The following is a 21,651-nucleotide window of genomic DNA, read 5'->3' on the forward strand; positions in this document are numbered from 1 at the left end:
GTAGGTCGAACTTTATCATAGTGACTCTTAAGTGTACTTTCACTAGACATTCAAGCCAAATGGCACTGATTTTTTTAAGAAGATGTAACACGCAGTTCAACATCAAATTTGCTCTTCCCAACTAATGCATAACACTCTATCAATTCTAAAATATGGAACTAAAATTCTTGCAAACCACAAAAATGGGAAGGATACAGTACACATAGATTTGGATGATGGGTGAAGTACAAGAAGTAAAAAGAAGTCTTACTGTTCAAGTGCTTACTGCCAGTAAAGGTCATGTTATTAATAGCAGAGCAAAGAGAAGCCTGTAAACATTGTGTGCTTAGGTGGAAACTCCCTACCCCTGCCCACTACCCTAAAAGAAAACTGCTAGAAACATTTAATTCTTGATGCAAGAAGCAAATGTTTTTATCTGTAGGCCTTATATATACACTCATTTAGGATTGTAAGATGTTCAGCTCAAATTTAGGGGCTGCTACCTTTAATACTAGAATATTAATCCCCCCAAATTAAATATGTTATTTATTTACACTATATTAAATTACATTATGCAAAGCACAGAGATTAGCAAAGTACAGCCCCTGCCCTCAAGGAATTTATAATCTATTAAGGAAGAAAGCAAGCTACGGCGGGGCACAGTGGCTCACGCCTGTAATCCCAGCACTTTGGGAGGCCGAGGTGGGCGGATCATGAGGTCAGGAGATCAGGATCATCCTGGCTAACATGGTGAAACCCTGTCTCTACTAAAAATACAAAAAATTAGCTGGACGTGGTGGCGGGAGCCTGTAGTTCCAGCTACTCGGGAGGCTGAGGCAGGAGAATGGCGTGAACCCAGCAGGCGGAGCTCACGGTGAGCCAAGATTGCACCACTGCACTCCAGCCTGGGCAACAGAGCAAGACTCTGTCTCAAAACACAACAAAACAACAACAACAACAAACCAGAAAACAAGCTACACAAATAGTGTCAAAGAGAAAGAGATGGGGCAGAAAGGGGGAGCAAGAGTGTGGCCTGAGATGACATTGCCAGTCTTCGGGTTCCAACATGGGATCCTGCAGGCCCAGCTTAGGGTCGAGATTGGGGTAAATAGGCCCAGTGGAGTCTCTGGAGTCAGCAGAGAAGGCCAGAGGGAAAGGCTGTTTTAAATTTCCATCCTGCTGGCACATTGGTGGCAGCCTCTTTTCCTGAGCCCATGGACAAGAGATGACACCCAAAAGCAGCTGTGGAGAAGCTTGTGCTGCTCCAGGACAAAGTGGGAAGGTGTTATCAAAATTTATGCTACTTTTACCATACAAGGACTTTTGTGGCAGGTTAGATTGTAATCTTTATAGATGACTCATAAAACACAAACATCATGTTTTGCCATTAGTCTTGAGAACATGAACTGCAACTTTGCAAAATATCTTTGGATAATTGAATAATAAGCACAGACATTTAGCAAAATAAATTACAGGTATTTTTAACTTTTATTTTAGGTTCAGGGTACATGTGCAGGTTTGTTATATGGGTAAACTGCATGTCACAGGGGTTTGCTGTACAGATTATTTCGTTACCCGGGTAATAAGCATAGAACTCGCTAGGTAGTTTTTTGATCCTCTCCCTGCTCCCAACCTCCACCCTCAGGTAGGCCCCAATGTCTACTGTTCCCCTCTTTGTGTCCATGTGTTCTCATTTGTCCCACTTATAGTGAGAACATGTGGTATTTGGTTTCTGTTCTGAGGTTAGTTTGCTTAGGATAATGGCCTCCAGCTCCAATTATCTTGCTGCAAAGGACATATTCTCATTCTTTTTTTTTTTTAAACCTTTATGTCAAACCATATCATCTTGTTCTTTTTTTATGGCTGCATAATATTCCATGGTGTATATGTACCACATTTTTAAAACCCAGTCTACCGTTGATGGGCATCTAGGTTGATTCCATGTCTTTGCTATTGTGAATAGGCTGCAATGAACGTATATATGCATGTGTCTTTTTGGTAGAATCATTTATACTCCTTTAGGTATATATCCAATAATGGGATTGCTGGGTCAAATGGTCGCTTTGTTTTAGGTTCTTTGAGGAATTGCCACATTGCTTTCTACAATGCCTGAACTAATTTACATTCCTTCCAGCTGTGTATAAGCATTTCTTTCTCTCTCAACCTCACCAGCATCTCCTGGGTTTTTTTTTTTTTTTTTTTTTTTAATACTTTTTAATAATAGCCATTCTGACTGGTGTGAGATGGTATATCATTGTGGTTTTGATTTGCATTTCTCTAATGATTAGTGATGTGGAGCATTTTGTCATATGCTTGTTGGCTGCATGTATGCCTTCTTTTGAAAAGTATTGTTCATGTTCTTTGCCCACCCACTCCCCCCACTTTTTTCCCTTTTTTTTTTTTTTTTTTTTGGAGACAGGGTCTTCCTCTGTTGCTCAGACTGGAGTGCAGTGGCATGATCTCAGCTCACTGCAGCCTCGACTTCCCAGCAGGCTCAAGCAAACCTCCCACCTCAGTCTTCCGAATAGCTGGGACTACAGGCACATGCCTCCTTGCCTGGCTAATTAAATTTTTTTGTGTGTGTAGAGATGAGTTCTCACTTTGTTGCCCAGGCTGGTCTCGAATTCCTGGCCTCAAGCAATCCTCCCTCCTTGGTCTCCCAAAGTGCTGGGATTGCAGGCATGAGCCACCATGCCCAGCCATCCATATACATATTATTATATAATAACCTTCCTTGAAGAATGAAATTCACATGAGCGTGCATGTGATAGAGCTTTTGCATTTATAGTTCACATGCTCTCGTTGTATTGTAAATATAAAAACAATCCTATGGCCAAATAAATCTGGGAAATGCTGTCTTAGAGATAGGGGACTGTTGCAAGGCCACGAGAAGAAGGAGGGCTCCCTGGAAATCATCGGAGCAGACATTCAGGCACTTTGGGTCTCAGGGCCTCCACATGGGTCCGTTCCTGGGAAGATGGAACAGCCATTCCTCATCATCCCAAGTGGAGAGCAGTTCTGAAGACCCTCCTTCTCTGTGAGTGCTCATCTGTTCTCAGATGGTTACATCCCATGTGGAGCTTTTCTATTGGACTTTTGTGCCGAGCTGCCTCGTAGACCAATGGCCTCCCTTATGTTCAGTTCACGTGTGTCTGCTTTGTGTTCTGATTCCTGACTCATGATGACCAAGGCTGGTAACATTTGAAGTGGCAGAGCTGGTTTCATTTGAGGAGTGGAGGCATAAATCATTGCACCTTTGCAAGAAGAGCTGCTGAGAATCCCTTTCCCAGGAGACACTCAGGGCCGTCCCTAGAAGGGGACAGGGCCCAAAGCAACTCCGCCTGGGACCACCCGGATAACTGCCATTGAAATGAGGCTGTGCTGTTGGCATCATCCATAGGTCCTTGGGGATACTGTGCAAGTCAGACATTTCAAAATTAAATTTTAAACAGGCTCAGAAAGGGTCCTTTGTAGTTGTAGTTGAAGCTTCTGGCAGCTCCCTGCCCTGCCTCAAGTTCCCTACCCAAGGGCCAGGCCTGCACTTGGAGCTGCAGGGTCTGCCTGGCACGATGCTCAGTGCTGACAGAATGGGGTGAGGTGAGCACTTGCACCCATGGCCAGTGGGAGCATAAACCATAGATTGCTCTTTGGAAAGCATCTTATTGAGAACTTTTGACTTGGTCATTTCACTTCTATGAATCTACCATAAGGAAACAAATTAGCCCAAGAATTGTATATATAATTTGTCCCAGCATTATTTTATAGTAAAGAAAATTATTAAAAGTGTATATAACTATATATATACACACACATACAACTGTAGGGAAATAGTAAATTATTTTGACATGGTAGACATATTAAATATTTCATATATGATAAAACGGCATAGTGAATAAAAGTATTCTAGCCTGTAATCCCAGCACTTTGGGAAGTCGAGGCAGGCGGATCACCTGAGGTCGGGAGTTTGAGACCAGCCTGGCCAACATGGTGAAACCTCATCTCTACTAAAATACAATAATTAGCCGGGCGTGGTGGTGGCATGTGCCTGTAATTCCAGCTACTTGGGAGGCTGAGGCAGGAGAATCATTTGAACCCGGGAAGTGGAAGTTGCAGTGAGCCAAGATCATGCCACTGTACTCCAGCCTGGGTGAGTGAGACTCTATCTCAAAAAAAAAAAAAAGAAAAAAAATGTATTCTGTATCATTAAAATGATGTTAATAAAACTTTGCTAACATGAAAAATTGTTGTGATATTAAGGGAGGAAAGTAGGATATAAAATTGTAGACATAGTTTGATTCCAACTATGTAAAGGACACTGGAGGGAAACATGCCAGCATTAACAGAAGTTGCCTTTGGGGGTGGAATTTTGGGTAGCCTTGCAGCTTCTTTCTCCTATGTCTTCGTTTTCATTTGCTGTACTTTCCAAATTTTCTACAATGAGCAAATATTGCTTTTGTACTCAGGAAAAGTTTTTACAAAGAAAAATGTGTAACTAGAAAGGGTAAATAAAAAATAAGTAAGTAGAGAAATTGAGAGGTAGGATTAGTTATGATCTCGGGGACTCATATGGTTCTTCATTCACCATCTGTTAAAAGATATTACAGGCTTCTGTTCTGAAGGAGACATTCAAATACTCATCTCATAATGGAGATTTAAAAATCCCTGCCGTGGTGATGTAGAATATCCTTGACTAATTCCCCCTATGACAATGTGTGTGGGGATCACCGGATTCCACAGCAACCGTGGAAATGATGTGCTTCCTGACCCAAAGGAGCATCACCTCCTAGCCAGGAGCCCTCCTGGAGTATGACCCAGAGCGGGCTGTGATAGCCGCTTGGAATCACTTCCTCTGTTGACTCCTGAGCCAGAGTCTGTAGCCTAACAGAGGGAGACGGGACAGAGGCTGGAGACAATACGCACGTGGCAGTTTTATCGAGTTTCTGATTCCACTTGATTGCCTTCCCCATTCCTGCATTTCACTCGGGAGAGGCAGGAGCATGCCAGCCTCCAGCCTTGCCTCTCTCTGATCTTTTTTTCACAACCTGTCAGGGTGATCTTTCTACAGTGACTGGACCAACCATTTTCCTTCCCTGCTTAACGTTTTTAGTGGTCCTCCCTCAACTTCAGGATAATGCTTTAGATTCCTAGCTTGGGAAGGCTCTGCTGCTCTGTCAGCCTCATTTCTGACCTTTCCTTGCCTGGTGCCTCACATCCTAAACTTCTTGTGGTTTTCCCAAAGCACCTACCCCCTTTGCCTCATATATGCTATTTCCTCTCTCTAGAGTGCCCTCCCTTCGGGTGTCACCTGTGTAACTCCAGCACATTCTCTAGGTCTCAGCTAGACACACCATCTTCCAGGGATGCTTTCCCTGGTCCCTGAAGACCAAGGACAGACAGTGCTCCTCTCATTGGTCCCATAATGGTCTGGGCTTCCCTCTATCTTGCCTCTTATCACTAGTGTTTGTTTATCTGCCTCTGTTCTAGACGGGTCAGGACTATGCCTTTCTCACTGGTGTTTTCGCAACGGCACCTCGAAAAGTATCTGACAGATTAGGCACACAATAAATATTTGCTGAATGAATGAATACAGCTAATGGAAATCCAAAAAGTAAGGATGAATGTGTCTGTCCTCCTTTTAAATGAACCTGGGTTGCTAAACACTAACACTTCCACCCTGGAAGGTCAAAGTGGGGGCAATTTCAAGTTTTTGTGGCCTTATTTATTTCTATGGTGTTTTTAGCGGGGCTACTCATATCTCTGAAGGGTCTGGAGAAAGTTACCGGAGTTAGCTGGACTTGAAAGCTCTGTGATCTTTCTTAGGCATTAGGTACACAGATCTTAGCTTACAGTTTATTGACTTGTATTTTATCTGGTTGGCCTTTAACTTGACTCTCATGATAGATTTTCTAAGAATGTAGGCTGAGGCACTTGTCCCTAAGGTTCCTCTGACATGACTTGAACAATTTATTAGAGGCCCACAAGCTAGGGCCAACTAGTAGTGTGTGAAAATATATATATTTGTATTTCAGAGCATAACTTTATTTGTGTACAATTTTAGGTATAATTCACAGGGCAGATAAGCTTATAAATGTGGGAAGGTTTATTTTTGTATACTTTCAGTATAAACTTCTACCAATACTTTTACCTCTTTATTCTTTATGAATGTAGGTACAAAGATAAATACATCTGAATATGGAGATGCATAATTAGGTAAATAAACATACATAAGCAGGACTATGTAAGTATGTCTATATAAATATTTACCTATACAAAGCATGTTCCCCAAAAGACATTTTAAATGCGCTAGTGTATATAATACTAAGGATGCAGGTGTAGAGTTAGTGTGTGTATATATCTATATACACATATATATACATATATATATATTTATAGTTTTTTTAAACTTTAGATTCTTGAGCAGCAGCTTCAGCAGAGGAAAGCAATCTATCAACTAAACCAAGAGAAATTAGAGTACAACTTGCAGGTGCTGAAGAAGAGAGATGAAGAAAGCACAGTGATTAAATCCCAGCAGAAGAGGAAGATCAATCGGTAAGCTAGCATGCAGAGCGTCTTTCTTCTGGGCTTTCTGTGCTGAGAATAGGGATGGATATGTGCTTTTTTCTATTGAAGGGGTAGAAACCATTAAAAATATAACCAAAACTTATTAAAATAGTTTTTTGGAGAAGTTAATACATTCAAGTGGTTCCCCTTCTCTCCCCAAGAAAAGAGAACATAGCAAAAGATCTTCCATCCCCACTCATCTTGTTCCTCCTTCCCACCTCTGTAACCAGTTTGTCTCTTCCAGAATTTCATTAGGCATATACAAGCCCACACAAATATTCTCATCCCCCATCTGCTTTTACGCAAATGATGGCAGTCTGTACAAACTGCCGGGTGTCTTGAAGACCTTTCCATCCCAGTTCATAGAGAGCTTTCACCATTTGTTAAGCTGCTACGACCCACTGTATAGATGCACTATGATTTATTTGACCAGTCTCTAATGATGGATATGCAGATTGCTTCCAACCTTTTTCCCTTGCAAATAATACCAACCTAAGTACTCATGACATGTGCCAGTTTGCTTTTGTGGAGATACCATGGCTCATTGAAAGGTACCTATTGCTTGAAATTTCTCACACATCTTCCCTTCTTCCTCGTCTCCTTGCTCCCATCCTTCCTGCCTTTCTTTCTTTAGGAATTGCATTCTGAGTTTCAGACCACTGTGTTAGGCTCTGAGGACCAGAGTGGAATAAGATTTCTTGCTTGTAGAAGGAGACAAGATTGAGGATTTCCCTCCAAACCCCAAATAGCCTATTATTATTTATGAATTCTTCCACTTGTGGGTTGGTAATACATACATTTTGGACACATGTTGAATGTATAGAGGAACATCAGTTGACATTTTGGTAGTTACTTATCACAGAAAATGATACTGAATAAATGGGATGGCATCTTAAGCCTGATTATCTAGGAAACAAGAATAGTCAGGGGATACTATTTATTAAAAATTCCCACTATATAAGCCCCATTCTAGATAGGGGAACATCCAAGAAAGGCACACATCAATACAGTGAGGAGGCACCTGGGAAAGCTTCCCAAAGAAGTGAAATACTGGAGGGGGTGGGGACATGAACTGGCAAAAGGCAGTTAAGAGGAGACTCCAGGTGGACAGTGCTGGCAGCTGGGAATGGCTGGTCTGAAGGCAAGGAGGTAGGATTCAGAAAGTCGCACAGTGGGTGTAGAGAACCGGTAAGGTGGGAGGCGGGAGGAGGCGCTTGAGGCAGAGCTTGGGTTTGATGCGTATGGCTGAGAGATGAGTGGAATCTTCCCTCTTATTTCAAACTCAGACATCTTTCCCTCAGCCTGAAAAACCCTTCAGCGGACCCTGCCGTTTCTAAGCACCATATTTTCGTCTCTTGCTTTCATTGCCATTTTCCTTTCCTCCTCATCACCACCCAACATTTCATAATTTGACATATCTGTGCTGCTACAACAGACTACCTAAGACTGGATAATTTACAAAGACAAAAGTTTATTTCTCACAGTTCTGGAGCCTGGGAAGGCCAAGATCAAGGCTGGCAGGTTCAGTTTCTAGTGAGGGCTGTATCTTTCAGAGGGGAGGGACGCTGTGTCCTCACTCAGCGGAAGAACGGGAGAGCAAGCTGGCCTAAGGCTTTGGGAGACCTGTTTTATAAGGGCCTTAATCCCATAATCCCATTCATGATGGGGGAGGCCTCATGGCCTCATTACCTCTTAAAGGCCCCACCTCTTAATATTATCACATTGACAACACTGAATTTTGGAGGAGTTACATTCAAGCCGTAGCAACCTATGACCCCAGGATTGTACAAAAACTCCCCACAGTAGGATACCAATGATGCCCTTCTAGCCAAACGTAGTGACTTCTCCTCAGGCCTCATCCTATTAAGATTGGATACTGGGTTTTCTTCTTCGGTTTAAGTGGCCCTAAAATATTTGCTCTTCTTTCTTAATTTATTTGTTTCCTTTGGTGGTTCTGCTTTTCCTTGCTTGATATGTCTTGAGTATCTAGATAAGGTAATCTAGAAGACCCAGGCCTTACCATTGCTTTTAATTTTTATTTCATCTGCCACACACCTCAGTCTCATGGTTTTGAATATTCCCTTTTTGTTGATGACTACCAACTTCATAACTACCAAGGTAACAGCTCAGCTTGGAGAGGCCCTGTCATTTCCAGGGCACAGTTTCTGAAACCAGACTTGCCTCTGCTGCCTGTTTCCAGTTCTCCAGCCTCACTCCTCTGCATCTCTAGCTTCCAGGCACTCTGGACTTTTTGTTGAGCCTCCTCTTGCAACCATTCTTCCCTATTGACTTCCTCTCCTGCTATCTTGCCTGGACCTTCAGTATGCATCTGGAGTTTGTTTTGGTAGCTTTTGTAATTAGATGACACATAGAAACTCCTTTACTGCATGACATTGGAAAAAAAACACTTTGGAATGACTACTTATTTTTATTTCTGTGCTTGGAAAGCCTCCTTGAATGCTGTAGTTAAGAAAATGGGTTAGCTGTTTCTTTTTATCAGAGACTAAGGTAACTACTTTTTTTGGCATTTTCTTGATGATGAAAATATGAATGATGAATGTTTGCATTTGAGAGGCATTTTGATCACTTCAGAATAATACTTAGGAGAGGGAAAATTTTATTTTTAGATTTTCTAAACTTAAAATATGTTGGCCTTCAACTTCTCTGTGACTTTGTGAATGGGACACTGATAAGAGACACCTCTGTAGTAGTTTGAAGTCTGAAGTATGGGCCTGGGTCTAAAAATTGTGCCTGCCATGCGTATTTTATGGGCCAAGTTTCCATGCACAGAGCTCCTGTCAGCAGTGAGATGGTGAGCTGTGCCATGCCTGGATTCACAGTGCTATTGGACAGGTTTTAACTGCCTCTTGCTGTTCTTGAAATTTTGGACCATCCCCTCCCCTGCAAGCCTGGGTATGATAGATGCCTCACCTCTGGGCTCCCCTGGCATCCTGCATAAAACTCTCCTATAGCACTTGCCATGCTGTACTGTAATTAATGTTTGTCTTTGTTTTTGACTAGACTGATAGTACCTTGTATTGAAACATATCTTTGTATTCATCTTTGTCTTTCAACATATCCTTGCGCGAAAGTGGCATTTCATGCTTGTTTAATGATAAGTGAATAAGTGAATGAATGAATGAATGAGTTACTGGACCTGTTAGCGGTATCAGCACTTTGAGGCTGGAAGATTTATGTATCATAGGCTTTTGTGATATGCATTTTCTTCTTTAAATTTTCCTTGCTTCATAATTGAATTAAACATCTAAGTCATGACAATGAAATAGTTGGGATAGATTATTTATTTATTTATTTATTTTTATTTTTTCGAGACAGAGTCTTGCTCTGTCACCCAGGCTGGAGTGCAGTGGCGCGATCTCGGCTCACTGCAAGCTCCGTCTTCCAGGTTCACGCCGTTCTCCTGCCTCAGCCTGCCGAGTATCTGGGACTACAGGCGCCTGCCACTACACCTGGATAATTTTGTTTTTTATTATTTTTAGTAGGGATGGGGTTTCACTGTGTTAGCCAGGATGGTCTCGATCTCTTGACCTCGTGATCCGCCCGCCTTGGCCTCCCAAAGTGCTGGAATTATAGGCTTGAACCACCGCACCCGGCTGAGATAGATTATTTAAATATGTGAGGCTAGCCCTAGGTATGGGTGTGGGCATTCTGACAAATGATGTGTTGCGAAGAAGGTTCTGTCCACAGTCTTGAGTAGGAGGCTGCCTCTTGGTAGGTATGGGCTCTGGATTGTTTTCAATGCATTTCGTTTTGGACTGTCCCATGACCTCCTGTTGCTTTCCTTTTGTTGATCAAAATGGGATCTGTGTTTTGGAATATATGGGAGGGTTTTCTGCTCTTCCACAAATCTGCTCCTGGGTTTGTTGTAGAGTTGAATCAGGTGGATGAGAGCAACATACGTCATACCTTCTATTCAGCTGCAGACTAACTTTTTTTTTTTCCTTCAACCAGCCTGCGTGATACACTTAACAATCTGAGATCAAAATATGCCAAGCAAATAAAGCAGTTTCAGGAGGAGAACCAGTCTCTAACCTTGGACTACCAACGTCTTGTGTTGCAATTCAAGGAGCTACAGAAAGCCATGCGGTATCTTAAGGACTTGGTCCTAAGGCACTTGTCCTAGCATAGAGGTGGCGGGGATGGAGTTTGTACAGGCTGTGATTTCGTTGGACTTGATATCACCAGCTATTTTGGAGTTGGACCAGGCATTAGTTAACCCTTTGTGGTGTGTTCCCCTGGTCTTTCACTTGCGTGTCACCTGCCTTTTCTTGAGATGCGTTGGGATGGCTTCCAGTTTACTGTGAGTGGAAATCAGCTGCCCAGGGATGGGGCCACGCCCAGGAATTAGCACAGCTCCTTTTCATGTTCTTGCCCTGCTGCCAATTGAGGGGACCCTGGCCAGGCCCTGGGGTCAGCTGGCCATGCTCTGTGACTCTCCTTCACAGGCATTTTGCTCTTATTGATGATGAGAAGTTTCGGGAGATTTGGCTGATGAATGAAGAGGAGGCGAAGGATCTAATAGCCAGAGCCTTTGATGTGGACAGGATCATCCACACCCATCATCTGGGGCTTCCCTGGACAGCACCTGATTTCTGGTTCCTGAAGAATGTTGGGCCTATTTCTCAGCAGCCCCAGAAGTCCGCCACGCAGATAGTAGAAGAAATGCTCATGCACACAGGTGACTAGAACGTTGGCATAGAACCTTAGAGCTGGAGGAGCCCCTGAGAACATCGGGTCAAACCAGTCACGTTAGAGATAGTCTAGGGAGGAGGGGGAAGAAATCCCATAGCTAGGAGGTGGTAAAGTATGATTATGGATATAGCTTGTAAGTCTCCTCTAATTTATAGCTTTGCTCTCTCCCCTGTATTGTAAACTGGCAGTTAGGTCTAGAAACTTGATCAGGTGCAGGTCAAATTTATTTTTGCTAAGTACACTACTGTGTAGTACCTCCATCGGGATAAACTAATGTTAAGTTGTCTTTCTTTTTGTGATGTTAGCAACCATTGCTAATCATTGTCTAAGATCCATGAACTGTATTAGGGATTGCAAAATGGTGATATATTAAATTCTATTCTTGTGTCTTTATTTAACACTTAGAATACTTCTTAAAAGAAAACCTTTCCTTCATCAGCAATTTGCTACCCTGAGATAGTCTGTATACGAAAAGCAGGATAGATGCTTATTTTTTCTCATTGACCAACTTTCAAAATAATGGGTTGGGCCTCTAGCATCTTCCAAAGGTACCAATGAGTTTTTAAAAAATATTATGAATGCATGAATTTAAACAAATTTGATGTATTGTAGTTTACTAAAGTAATTATCCTTATTGAGGCTCAAATTCTTCCATCTTTGGCTAGTAGAAATCTTCACATTGGCTTCTAGGTCCTTTTGACTCAGCCCTAGTAGTTATTTATTTATTTATTTTTGAGACAGAGTCTTGCTCTGTTGCCAGGCTGGAGGTCAGTGGTGCGATCTCGGCTCACTGAGACCTCTGCCTCCCGGGTCCAAGCAATTCCCCTGCCTCAGCCTCCCAAGTAGCTGGGACTACAGGTGTGCACTGCCACACCTGGCTAATTTTGTGTATTTTCAGTAGAGATGGGGTTTCACCATATTGACCAGGATGGTCTCCATCTCCTGTACTCGTGGTCCTCCCACCTCAGCCTCCCAAAATGCTGGGATTATAAGTGTGAGCCACTGCTCTTGGCCAGCCCTAGTATTTTTTTTTTTTTTTTAATAGCGTCCTGGCTTTCCAGGATGACCAGGTGTTCAAGGCATACATTATACTTTACCTGCCTCAAGTCTGGAATCAGCCATTTCTCCAAGGATCCCCTGGTCCTTTCAAATAGGAATTTTTTTTTTTTTTTTTAGATGGTCTCACTCTGTCACCCAGGCTGGAGTGCAGTGGTAGATCTTGGCTCATTGCAACCTCTGCCTCTCTTGCTTCAGCAATCCTCCCACCTCTGCCTCCCGAGTAGCTGGGACCAAAGACTCATGCCACCATGCCCAGCTAATTTTTGTATTTTTTGTAGAGACAGAGATTTGCCATGTTGCCCAGGCTAGTCTCAAACTCCTAGGCTCAAGCAATTCCTTCCCAGAGTGCTGGGATTACAGGCATGAGCCACCATGCCTGCCCAGGGAATGGTATTTAGAAACCACACTGTGGGTGCTGGGTGCTCCTTGTTTTGGATTGGCCATTGTTTCTAGGCCTTTTCAGTGGACAAAGCCGAGAGTATAGGATTTCTCATCCCTGTAATCCCAGCACTTTGGGAGGCCAAGGCAGGCGGATCATCTGAGGTCAGGAATTCGAGACCAGCCTGGCCAACATGGCGAAGCCCCATCTGTACTAAAAATACAAAAAATTAGCCGGTCATGGCATGCACCTGTAATCCCGGCTACTCGGGAGGCTGAGGCAGGAGAATCGCTTGAACCCAGAAGGTGGAGTTTGTAGTGAGCCAAGATTGCACCACTGCACTCCAGGCTGAGCAACAGAGTGAGCTTCTATCTCAAAAATAATAATAATAATAATAATAATAATAATAATAATAATAATAATAATAAATAAAAATAGGCTGGGCGCAATGGCTCACATCTGTAATCCCAGCACTTTGGGAGGCCAAGATGGGAGGATAATGAGGTCAGGAGTTCGAGAGCAGCCTGACCAACATGGTGAAACCCTGTCTCTACTAAAAATACAAAAATTAGCCAGGTGTGGTGGTGTGTGCCTGTAGTCCCCGCTACTCAGGAGGCTGAGGCAGGAGAATCGCTTGAACCCGGGAGGTGGAGGTTGCAGTGAGCCAAGATTACGCCACTGCACTGCAGCCTGGGTGACAGAGTGAGACTCTGTTTAAATAAATAAATAAAGAAATAGGCACTTGGAATAGTTTCTGTGTGGTTATATCACCAGCTGATACACATATAGGTATTTTTGTTTCATTTTACTTTTGATTATTAGGGATTGGTTTTTCACAATTTAACTATGTTTTTTGTTTGTTTATTTTGTTTTTGTTTTTTTGAGACAGACTCTCACTCTGTTGCCCAGGCTGGAATGCAGTGGCACAATCTTGGCTCACTGCAACCTCCACCTCCTGGGTTCAAGCGATTCTCCTCTCAGCCTCCTGAGTAGCTGGGATTACAGGCATATGCCACCATGCCCAGCTAATTTTTGTATTTTTAGTAGAGACAGGGTTTTGCCATTTTGGCCAGGCTGGTCTTGAACTCCTGACCTCAAGTGATCCACCTGCCTCGACCTCCCAAAGTGCTGGGATTACAGGTGTGAGCCACCGTGTCTGGCCTAAAAATTTAATTTTAATTAAGAAAATTTTTGACTCTTGCTGTCAGCTGTCAGTTCTTGCTGTTAATATTTCTCTGGGCCAGGTGCTGTGGCGCACTTGAGCTCAGGAGCTCGAGACCAGCCTGGCCAACGTGACAAAACCCCATCTCTACTAAAAACACAAAAATTAGCTGGTGTCACGGCGGGCATCTGTAATCCCAGCTACTCGGGAGGCTGAGGCAGGAGAATCGCTTGAACCTGGGAGGCGGAGGTTGCAGTGAGCCGAGATCGCACCGCTGCATTCCAGCCTGGGCGACAAAGCAAGTCTCCGTCTCAAAAAAAAAAAAAATTTATCTGTGAATGTGCATAGCCACCCGCCCCTGCTTTGAGTTGGCTGCTTCTATCTAATCTGTCGCAGGTTTAGAAACCATATAACCACTTGCTAGATCATCTCTGAAATAAGAATAAATGGTCTCACACTCTCCCTCCCACTCCCTGGTTCATGGCTGGACTTTGAGTATGATGTTTCCAGGCAGATGCATTTTGGAAAAGCAGGGCATTACAGGCTGGCTGGAAATGGCCGAGTTCTCCAGGTAGTCTCTGATTCCGACCCCCTAGCCCTCCTTCTCCCTACATAATAGGCTTTTTTCATCATAAAGAGACTGTGAGAATGCCTCACAGAGGCTTTTTAAGAGGTACATTTTTTCAAGGAAAGCCATCTGACTGTTTCTCAGAGTCAGCTAGGTCCAGAAATTATCTTCTTTTTCTTTCTCTCTCTCCTCCCCCTGACCCGTCTGCAGAAGAGGAGGAGGCAGAAGAGGCCGCCTCGGAACCAGAGTCCTACCTGGACCTGCCGAAGCAAATTTCTGAAAAAACTACCAAGAGGATCCTGATGCTCCTGTGTGATGAGTCGGTAAGGCCAGGCAGGGGCTGCAGCGGAGGGACTCACGGGGGTGTGCAGCTTCTGAGGCCTCTGCTGGGCCAGTGCTAGCCTGGGGTCAGGAGTGGGCCAGTCCTCCCCTGGCCAAGCCCAGGGTTGGGGCCTGAGGAGCAGAGTTGGGGTGGCCCCTGGACTTCAGGGCCAGTTCATAGAGGGCTTGCCTCTGAGCTGGCCCAGCTGGAAAATGGGTCTAACCTTGGTTGGTCAGCATGGCATATAGTTCAGGCCAGCTGGAGGGCTCCTGCCAGCTTAAAATGATGCTGCTTCTGAGACAGAAGTTGCACCAGCTCACCTCCATGAACCAACTTGCTAAGTGACGTGGCCATACTGACATGGCCCTTCTCAGGGGCTGGTTTTGGGGGTTACTCTGGGTATGTTAGGATTTGGATGTCTGCATTGTATGTTAGCAAATATGATTAGACTTAGAATGAAAGCTGCATTGAGCTGGTTCAGCTGGAAGTTGGGTTTTGATCAAACATGGGCAGTGTTGGTTTGGATCTCGTGGTTCTGAAGTGGGTGTTCTTTTGGGATAGTGGGGGCAGTTGCCTTTGGCTGGCTCCTGCCACTGAGGGCAGCTGCTGCTGAAGGGGTCAGGTGGCAGTTCTGCCCTCTGAACCTGCAGCTGGACGCAGAGGCCACCTCCCCGTGGAGCCCTCCCCCAGGCATCCCAGCTCAGAGCAGGCACCGTGTCTACTCAGCCACCCTCTCCCCTCCACCGCATGTGTGCCGTGTTTTGGTTTGGGGTGCCCACTGCCCTCCGTGCCTCCCTGTCCTGCTGCTGTGTTCTGTAGATATTTGGGGACAAGACTATGAGTGAAACAGGAGCCTGTGACTGGGTCAGCTTTGGACTGTGGTGGGGGCCTCAGGAGTTTGCCCAGTGGCTTGTGGGTGAGGTGGGTTGGTGCCCTTCTGGGTGGGAAAACCTAAGTCTGTGGTGAGGATGGGCTTTGTCCCTGGCCTTGCTTGTCCCTGGCCTTGCTCCCTGGGGAGGGGGGTGCTCATGGGCACCCCGAGAAGGCTTTGCTGGGGCCCACTGCTGGCTGCCATCCCTGTGTGTCTGCTCCATGGCATGATCCCTGGAGTGTTACACAGGGGGCAGCTGCAGACCCTGGGACTGGCTCCTGAATCCTGTCCCCGACAGGAGATGCCTTCTTCCTTCTCCCCAGGGGTTCCTCGTAGAGAGCAAGCTGCTGAGCCTTCTCCTGCCCCTGGAGCAGAATGAATGCTATCTGCTGAGGCTGGACGCCATCTTCTCCGTGAGTCCCACAGGGCTGGGAGGACACGGGCAGGGCTGAAGCCAGCTGTGTTCTCAGATGGCCCTGCCATTGCCTCAACCCTGGCAGTGGATGAGGGTCTCCCAGGGCTTCCCCTGCTCCCTGTCACATCCTTCCCTTAACCTGCTCTCCACACAACACATTGGCCTCAGACTCGCTGTCTCCCACCCCTGCCCCTTCCTCTACTAGCATCTTCCTCTCAGGTTGTAGGTTCTCCCTGACACCCCCAAAGTCAGATCTGGTCTCCCTGACACCCCCAAACTCAGATATGGTGCAGCCCCACTTGGCATCCTCACAGCCAGGGATCCATATGGAGCAGTTCCTGGCTCTATGAGCATTGTTCTGATGTGTGTGTCCCCAAGTTCACAGTCGCTTCCCAGCGTTGGATGAATGCCCTCCACAAGCCAAGCCTCCTGCTCTTAGGAGTTGAGCATCCGTCAGCTGCCCAAGCCCGTGGCCTCTTTGATGGGATGTTTGAGCAACCATCCTGTTTTTTGCCCCAGGCCCTTGGAATTGAAAGTGAGGATGACTTGTATAAACTGGTGAACTTCTTCCTTAAATATCGAGCTCACCGTTTATCTTCCAGTCTCCAGGTAAGGCAAGGTGCAAAGAGAAGAAAGCATTTTATTTATTTATTTGTTTTATTATACTTCAAGTTCTGGGATACATGTGCAGAACATGCAGGTTTGTTACATAGGTATACACATGCCCTAGTGGTTTGCTGCACCCATCAACCCGCCACCTACATTAGATATTTCTCCTAATGTTATCCCTCCCCTAGCCCCCCACCCCCTGACAGGCCCCGGTGTGTGATGTTCCCCTCCCTGTGTCCATGTGTTCTCATTGTTCAACTCCCACGTATGAATGAGAACATGCGGTGTTTGGTTTTCTGATCTTGTGGTCGTTTGCTGAGAATGATGGTTTCCAGCTTCATCCATGTCCCTGCATTTTCAATTCTCCCAAAGCCCCCAGAGCACAGTACTGCCTTTGAGTAGTACTTCCGGAGAAATAGCAGTGCTTTTATGTCAGGTGTAGCTAATTTAGCATTTTCCTTATTGTTTCTCAATTTGTCTCTTTGTAAAGGGAAGAATGGCTTGGGGGTGAGATGCTGTTTTTATACTGAGGCCCAAGGAATCTTTTCCCGCACCCTCCCTCACAACCAGGTCTCAGCCACTGTGACAGCAGAGCCCACCTGGTTCTGAATATTCTGATCCTTAACACTTTCCCACAAGGCAGGGCCCATTTGTCCTACATATCTTGATTGTAATTGATTTCAGAAGGTGAATCAAATATTAACTATTTTAAAGAAATTGCCATATTAAAAGTTGTATAACATTTTAATTTAAAAATGAAAAATGTGGGCCAGGCGCGGTGGCTCAAGCCTGTAATCCCAGCACTTTGAGAGGCCGAGGCGGGCAGATCACGAGGTCAGGAGATCGAGACCATCCTGGCTAACACGGTGAAACCCCGTTTCTACTAAAAATACAAAAAAATTAGCCGGCCATGGTGGCGGGCGCCTGTAGTCCCAGCTACTCAGGACGCTGAGGCAGGAGAATGGCGTGAACCTGGGAGGCGGAGATTGCAGTGAGCTGAGATCGCGTGCCACTGCACTCCAGCGCGGGCAACAGAGCGAAACTCCATCTCAAAAAAAAAAAAAAAAAAAAAAAGAAAAAAAAAGAAAAATGTGAATGAAAAATGTTTTTAGTACTGCTAGCCCAAAGCTGAGTGCCTTTAAAAAGAGTTGGCTGGGCTAGGCGCAGTGGCTCATGCCTATAGTTCCAGCTACTTGGGAGGCTCCATTTAGCCCAGGAGGTTAAGGCTGCAGTGAGCCATGATGAAGTTGAGGCTGCAGTGAGCTATGATTGCACCACTGCACTTCAGCCTGGGTGATAGAGTGTGAGACACTGTCTCTAAGGAAAAAAAAGAGAAAAAAAAAGAGTTGGCAGAATGGACAAAACCACAAAGCCAAAGCCATAAAGGGAATAAAAGCTATATTTGATGCCAGAATTTAAAAACAATTCTGTAGGGCAAAAATCATCATAAGGAAAGTTAAGAGATGAATGACAAGTTGCAGAGAAATATTTTCAACTCGTATCATAGTTAAGGCCTCATTTCCTTAATATATAAAGAGCTCTCAGAAATCAATAAGAAAAAGACCAAGAACTCAAGGAACAGATAACAAATATGAATGAACAACTCCTAGAAGAGGCAATACAGGTAACTCTTAAACATATGAAAAGATAATCAGCCTTCCGTGTAATAAGAGAAATGCAAATTAAAATGCCTGAATTCCATTTTGCCAACCTGTTATGTTGGCAAAAAAAAAAAAAAAAAAAAAAGCTTGATAACACAGCAAGTATAACAGTGATGACTGAGGTGTAGAAAACATGTACACTTATAAGTTCCTGGTAGGAGTATAAATTGTAACCTCCATTGAGGACAGTTTGGCAGTATCAATTACAAAACTATATACACTTTACTCTGAAATTCTTCTTCTTCTTCTTCTTCTTCTTCTTCTTCTTCTTCTTCTTCTTCTTCTTCTTTTTTTTTTTTGCGACACAGTCTCGCTCTGTTGCCCAAGCTGGAGTGCAGTGGCATGATCTTGGCTCACTACAACCTCCATCTCCCAGGTTCAAGTCATTCTCCTGCCTCAGCCTCCCCAGTAGCTGGGATTGATTACAGGCACCTGTCACCATGCCCGGCTAATTTTTGTATTTTTAGTGGAGATGTGGTTTCACCATGTTGGCCAGCCTGGTCTCGAACTCCTGACCTCAAATGATCTGCCCATCTTGGCCTCTGAAATTCTTCTTCTAGGATTTTATTCTCTAGATATATCTCAGTACAGTTGAAATGGTGTATTTATTGTAGCTGATTCACTGTAGCATTGTTTGAAATGGCAGAAGATTCAAAACAACCTAAATGTCCATCGTTGAGGAATCTATTTAATAATATATGGTACATCTACACGATGGGGTACTATAAGACTGTAGGAAAAAACCAAAGTTCTTTATGTATTCACATGAAAAGATATCTAACATTTACTGGTATGTGAAAAAGCAAACTACAGAACTCCATGTGTGGTATAGTATCATTGATGTCAAAACAAAAAGGAGAAGTATATATGGAAAGGTATGCACATGTATTTATATATAGACATTACATAGACATACTGTTTCCTTGGAAGGAACCATAGGAAACTTGATAGCATTCATTTGCCTGTGGGAGGTCAATTGCATGAACGGCAAGATAGGAGAAGGAGGAAGACCTTTTAAATTTAACAATTAAAACAAAAATTTAATTTGTATTATGATTCAAAAGGAAATTTATAACATGTGGGTTTTATGAATGTCAATAAGATGAGCACCTGGGCGCCCGGATTTAGAAACAGAACCTTTCCATTGTCTTGTCACCTCCTAGTGCCCCTCCCCATCCCATCCCCCTTCTCCCCACGCTTTCTCCTGTTTCTATCCCTGTGTAAATGTCTCCCTGGGCAAGCTTTCTGTCACTTTCCGCAAACTTTTCTGGTTTTTCTTCTTCCTGCCTCTCTCTCCGTGCTCATGCTTGTGTGTCCCTAGCCCACAGTTGTCCTTGCATCTTTCTCCAGATCGAGTCCTGCAGTCAGGCGAGCACGGAGAAGGCGAGCATGGAGGAGACAAGCATGGGGTCAGAATTGGAGCTGGCAGAGCAGACGGAGATGGAGGGAGAAAAGGAAGAAGGCCTGGTGGAAGGGGAGAAGGAGGAAGAGGAGGAGACCCCACCCTATCCCTGGGTCATCCACCCCAATGATGTTGTCAAGATTCTGGAGGCCTTTGTCATGGGTCTGAAGAAGCCTAGGTGGGCTGCAGGGCTGGAAGGCTTGCCTGAGACCAGAACCAGGGGAGCTGGATGGGCTGGGGAGCCAGGCAGAGCCAGTGAGTGGAGAAGAGTCCGTTGGGCAAGATACGAGGACTAAGGACAGGGCTATCTGAAGGCAGGCTAGGGCAACCAATCACTGGACAGAGTCAGGAAAGCAATAGGGCATAGTGGTGATCTGTGCTTTTTTCACTCATCATTCATTCAGCAGACATGCTGCCATGTGTAAGCACTGTGGGGACACTGCCTTGTGATCAGAGCAATGGTCAAAGCACATTCAAGGTACACCGTTGTTCAGAGGAGGAAGTGGCCGTTTCCATTTGGCACGTCAGAGAGGGTTTTGGGAGGAAATGGCACCGGTACTGGGTGTTTCCGGGCAGATGAAATGGAGGTAAGGGCATTTCAGGAAATGGCAGCATGGGGAAGGTCTGGTCTGTTCAAGAATCATCACAGGAGGTCTGGCTGGAGGGTCAAGGGCCTGGGAGGTGGCACTGGTGGGTGGGGAGCCAGCCAGGTGTTGGAGAGCCTTGTCCAATGTGCCCAAGATCTTTGTCTTTACCCGTTGGTGGTGGGAGCCAGAAAAGGATTTGAAGCAGCTGAAGAGCCATGATTAGCCTTGTATTTTAGAGAGATCATTCTGGCGGCAGGGAAGGGGCGAAGCCAGATACAGGGAGAGCATCAGGAGGCTTGTCCAGGTGGGAGGTGGGGATCCTCCAGATAAAGGCTGTCACGGCGGGATGGAGAGGACATGACTCAATTCCAGTACTGTTTTGGATGCCCTGGTGCAAGAGACGGGCACAGCGACGAGCTGTAAAACCAGTGAGGTAAACTGATTGGGAGAGAGAGGGGTGGATGAAGCACTGATCATGCCCTCACAAAGGTACCGGTGGTACCGAGGCAGGAACGCTGACGATAAGCCACCATCTAATAAACTGTGTCCTTTCTGAGAAGCTGCCACCATCTAATAAACTGTGTCCTTTCTGAGAACCTGCCACCATCTAATAAATTTGGACTGCTGAGTGGGAAGGTGACAGGTGGGAAAGCAGTAGGCCTGTGACTGGCACTGCTTGGGGGCCTGGGTAGTAGCCAATGGACATGACAATCACAGTGTTGTTGGCCTTCAGGGACTCGCGGGCCCCGCCAAGAGTGCAGAAGAACGTGCGCAACAACTCCAAGGACTCAGAGTACTGGCAGGCCCTGACCACGGTAATCCCTTCCTCCAAGCAGAACCTCTGGGATGCCCTCTACACAGCCTTGGAGAAGTACCAGTAAGTGTGCATGTCATGGAGCAGGAAGGTGCTGGCGGGCAGGTGAGGAACAGTTGCTGGGGCAGCCGCGTTTGCTGCCCCCCTGTCCCACCAAAGCTGGGAGAGAAGAGCTGCCCTTGGCAATTCCTGTGTGAGTGGATCACGTGGGGCGGTTGGCTCTTGGGCCCTGTCCTGTCTGTTCTGTTCCTGCTAACCTGGCTCACCTAGCAGCTGGGTGAAGAGTGTAGCTTCTGGAGTCTCCCTCCACCTGCAGCCAAAGCAGAAACAGCAAGACCCTGGCCCCTACTTGGCAGAGGATGGAGGATTCAGTGAGCCTCTAACTGATTTTTTTGTCCAAAGCATTGTCCTGACCCAGAGGGCCAAGCTGCTGCAGGAAAACAGTTCTCTGGAGCAGCAGAACACAGAGCTGCAGGCGCTGCTGCAGCAGTATCTGAACTCCAAGGTGGGCGGCGGGCCTTCCAACGAGGGGCGGGCGGCAGGAGACGG

At 45.4% G+C, this 21,651-nt stretch overlaps 1 protein-coding gene across 1 annotated transcript in view; it reads left to right on the top strand.

Moving 5' to 3' along the window:
- DRC1 (dynein regulatory complex subunit 1) overlaps positions 1-21,651 on the top strand; it is a 55,825-nt gene that overhangs the window by 32,721 nt on the left and 1,453 nt on the right. Inside the window, exons 8-16 of the mRNA XM_023230036.2 lie at positions 6,389-6,528; positions 10,513-10,647; positions 11,007-11,239; positions 14,632-14,744; positions 15,938-16,027; positions 16,549-16,638; positions 19,650-19,879; positions 21,022-21,165; positions 21,505-21,607. Of these exons, the coding sequence (XP_023085804.1) occupies positions 6,389-6,528; positions 10,513-10,647; positions 11,007-11,239; positions 14,632-14,744; positions 15,938-16,027; positions 16,549-16,638; positions 19,650-19,879; positions 21,022-21,165; positions 21,505-21,607 (1,278 nt within the window). The remainder of the gene's footprint in view (positions 1-6,388; positions 6,529-10,512; positions 10,648-11,006; positions 11,240-14,631; positions 14,745-15,937; positions 16,028-16,548; positions 16,639-19,649; positions 19,880-21,021; positions 21,166-21,504; positions 21,608-21,651) is intronic.

The sequence above is a fragment of the Piliocolobus tephrosceles genome, chromosome 15 (assembly GCF_002776525.5).
Source record: "Piliocolobus tephrosceles isolate RC106 chromosome 15, ASM277652v3, whole genome shotgun sequence".
Lineage (NCBI taxonomy): Eukaryota > Metazoa > Chordata > Mammalia > Primates > Cercopithecidae > Piliocolobus > Piliocolobus tephrosceles.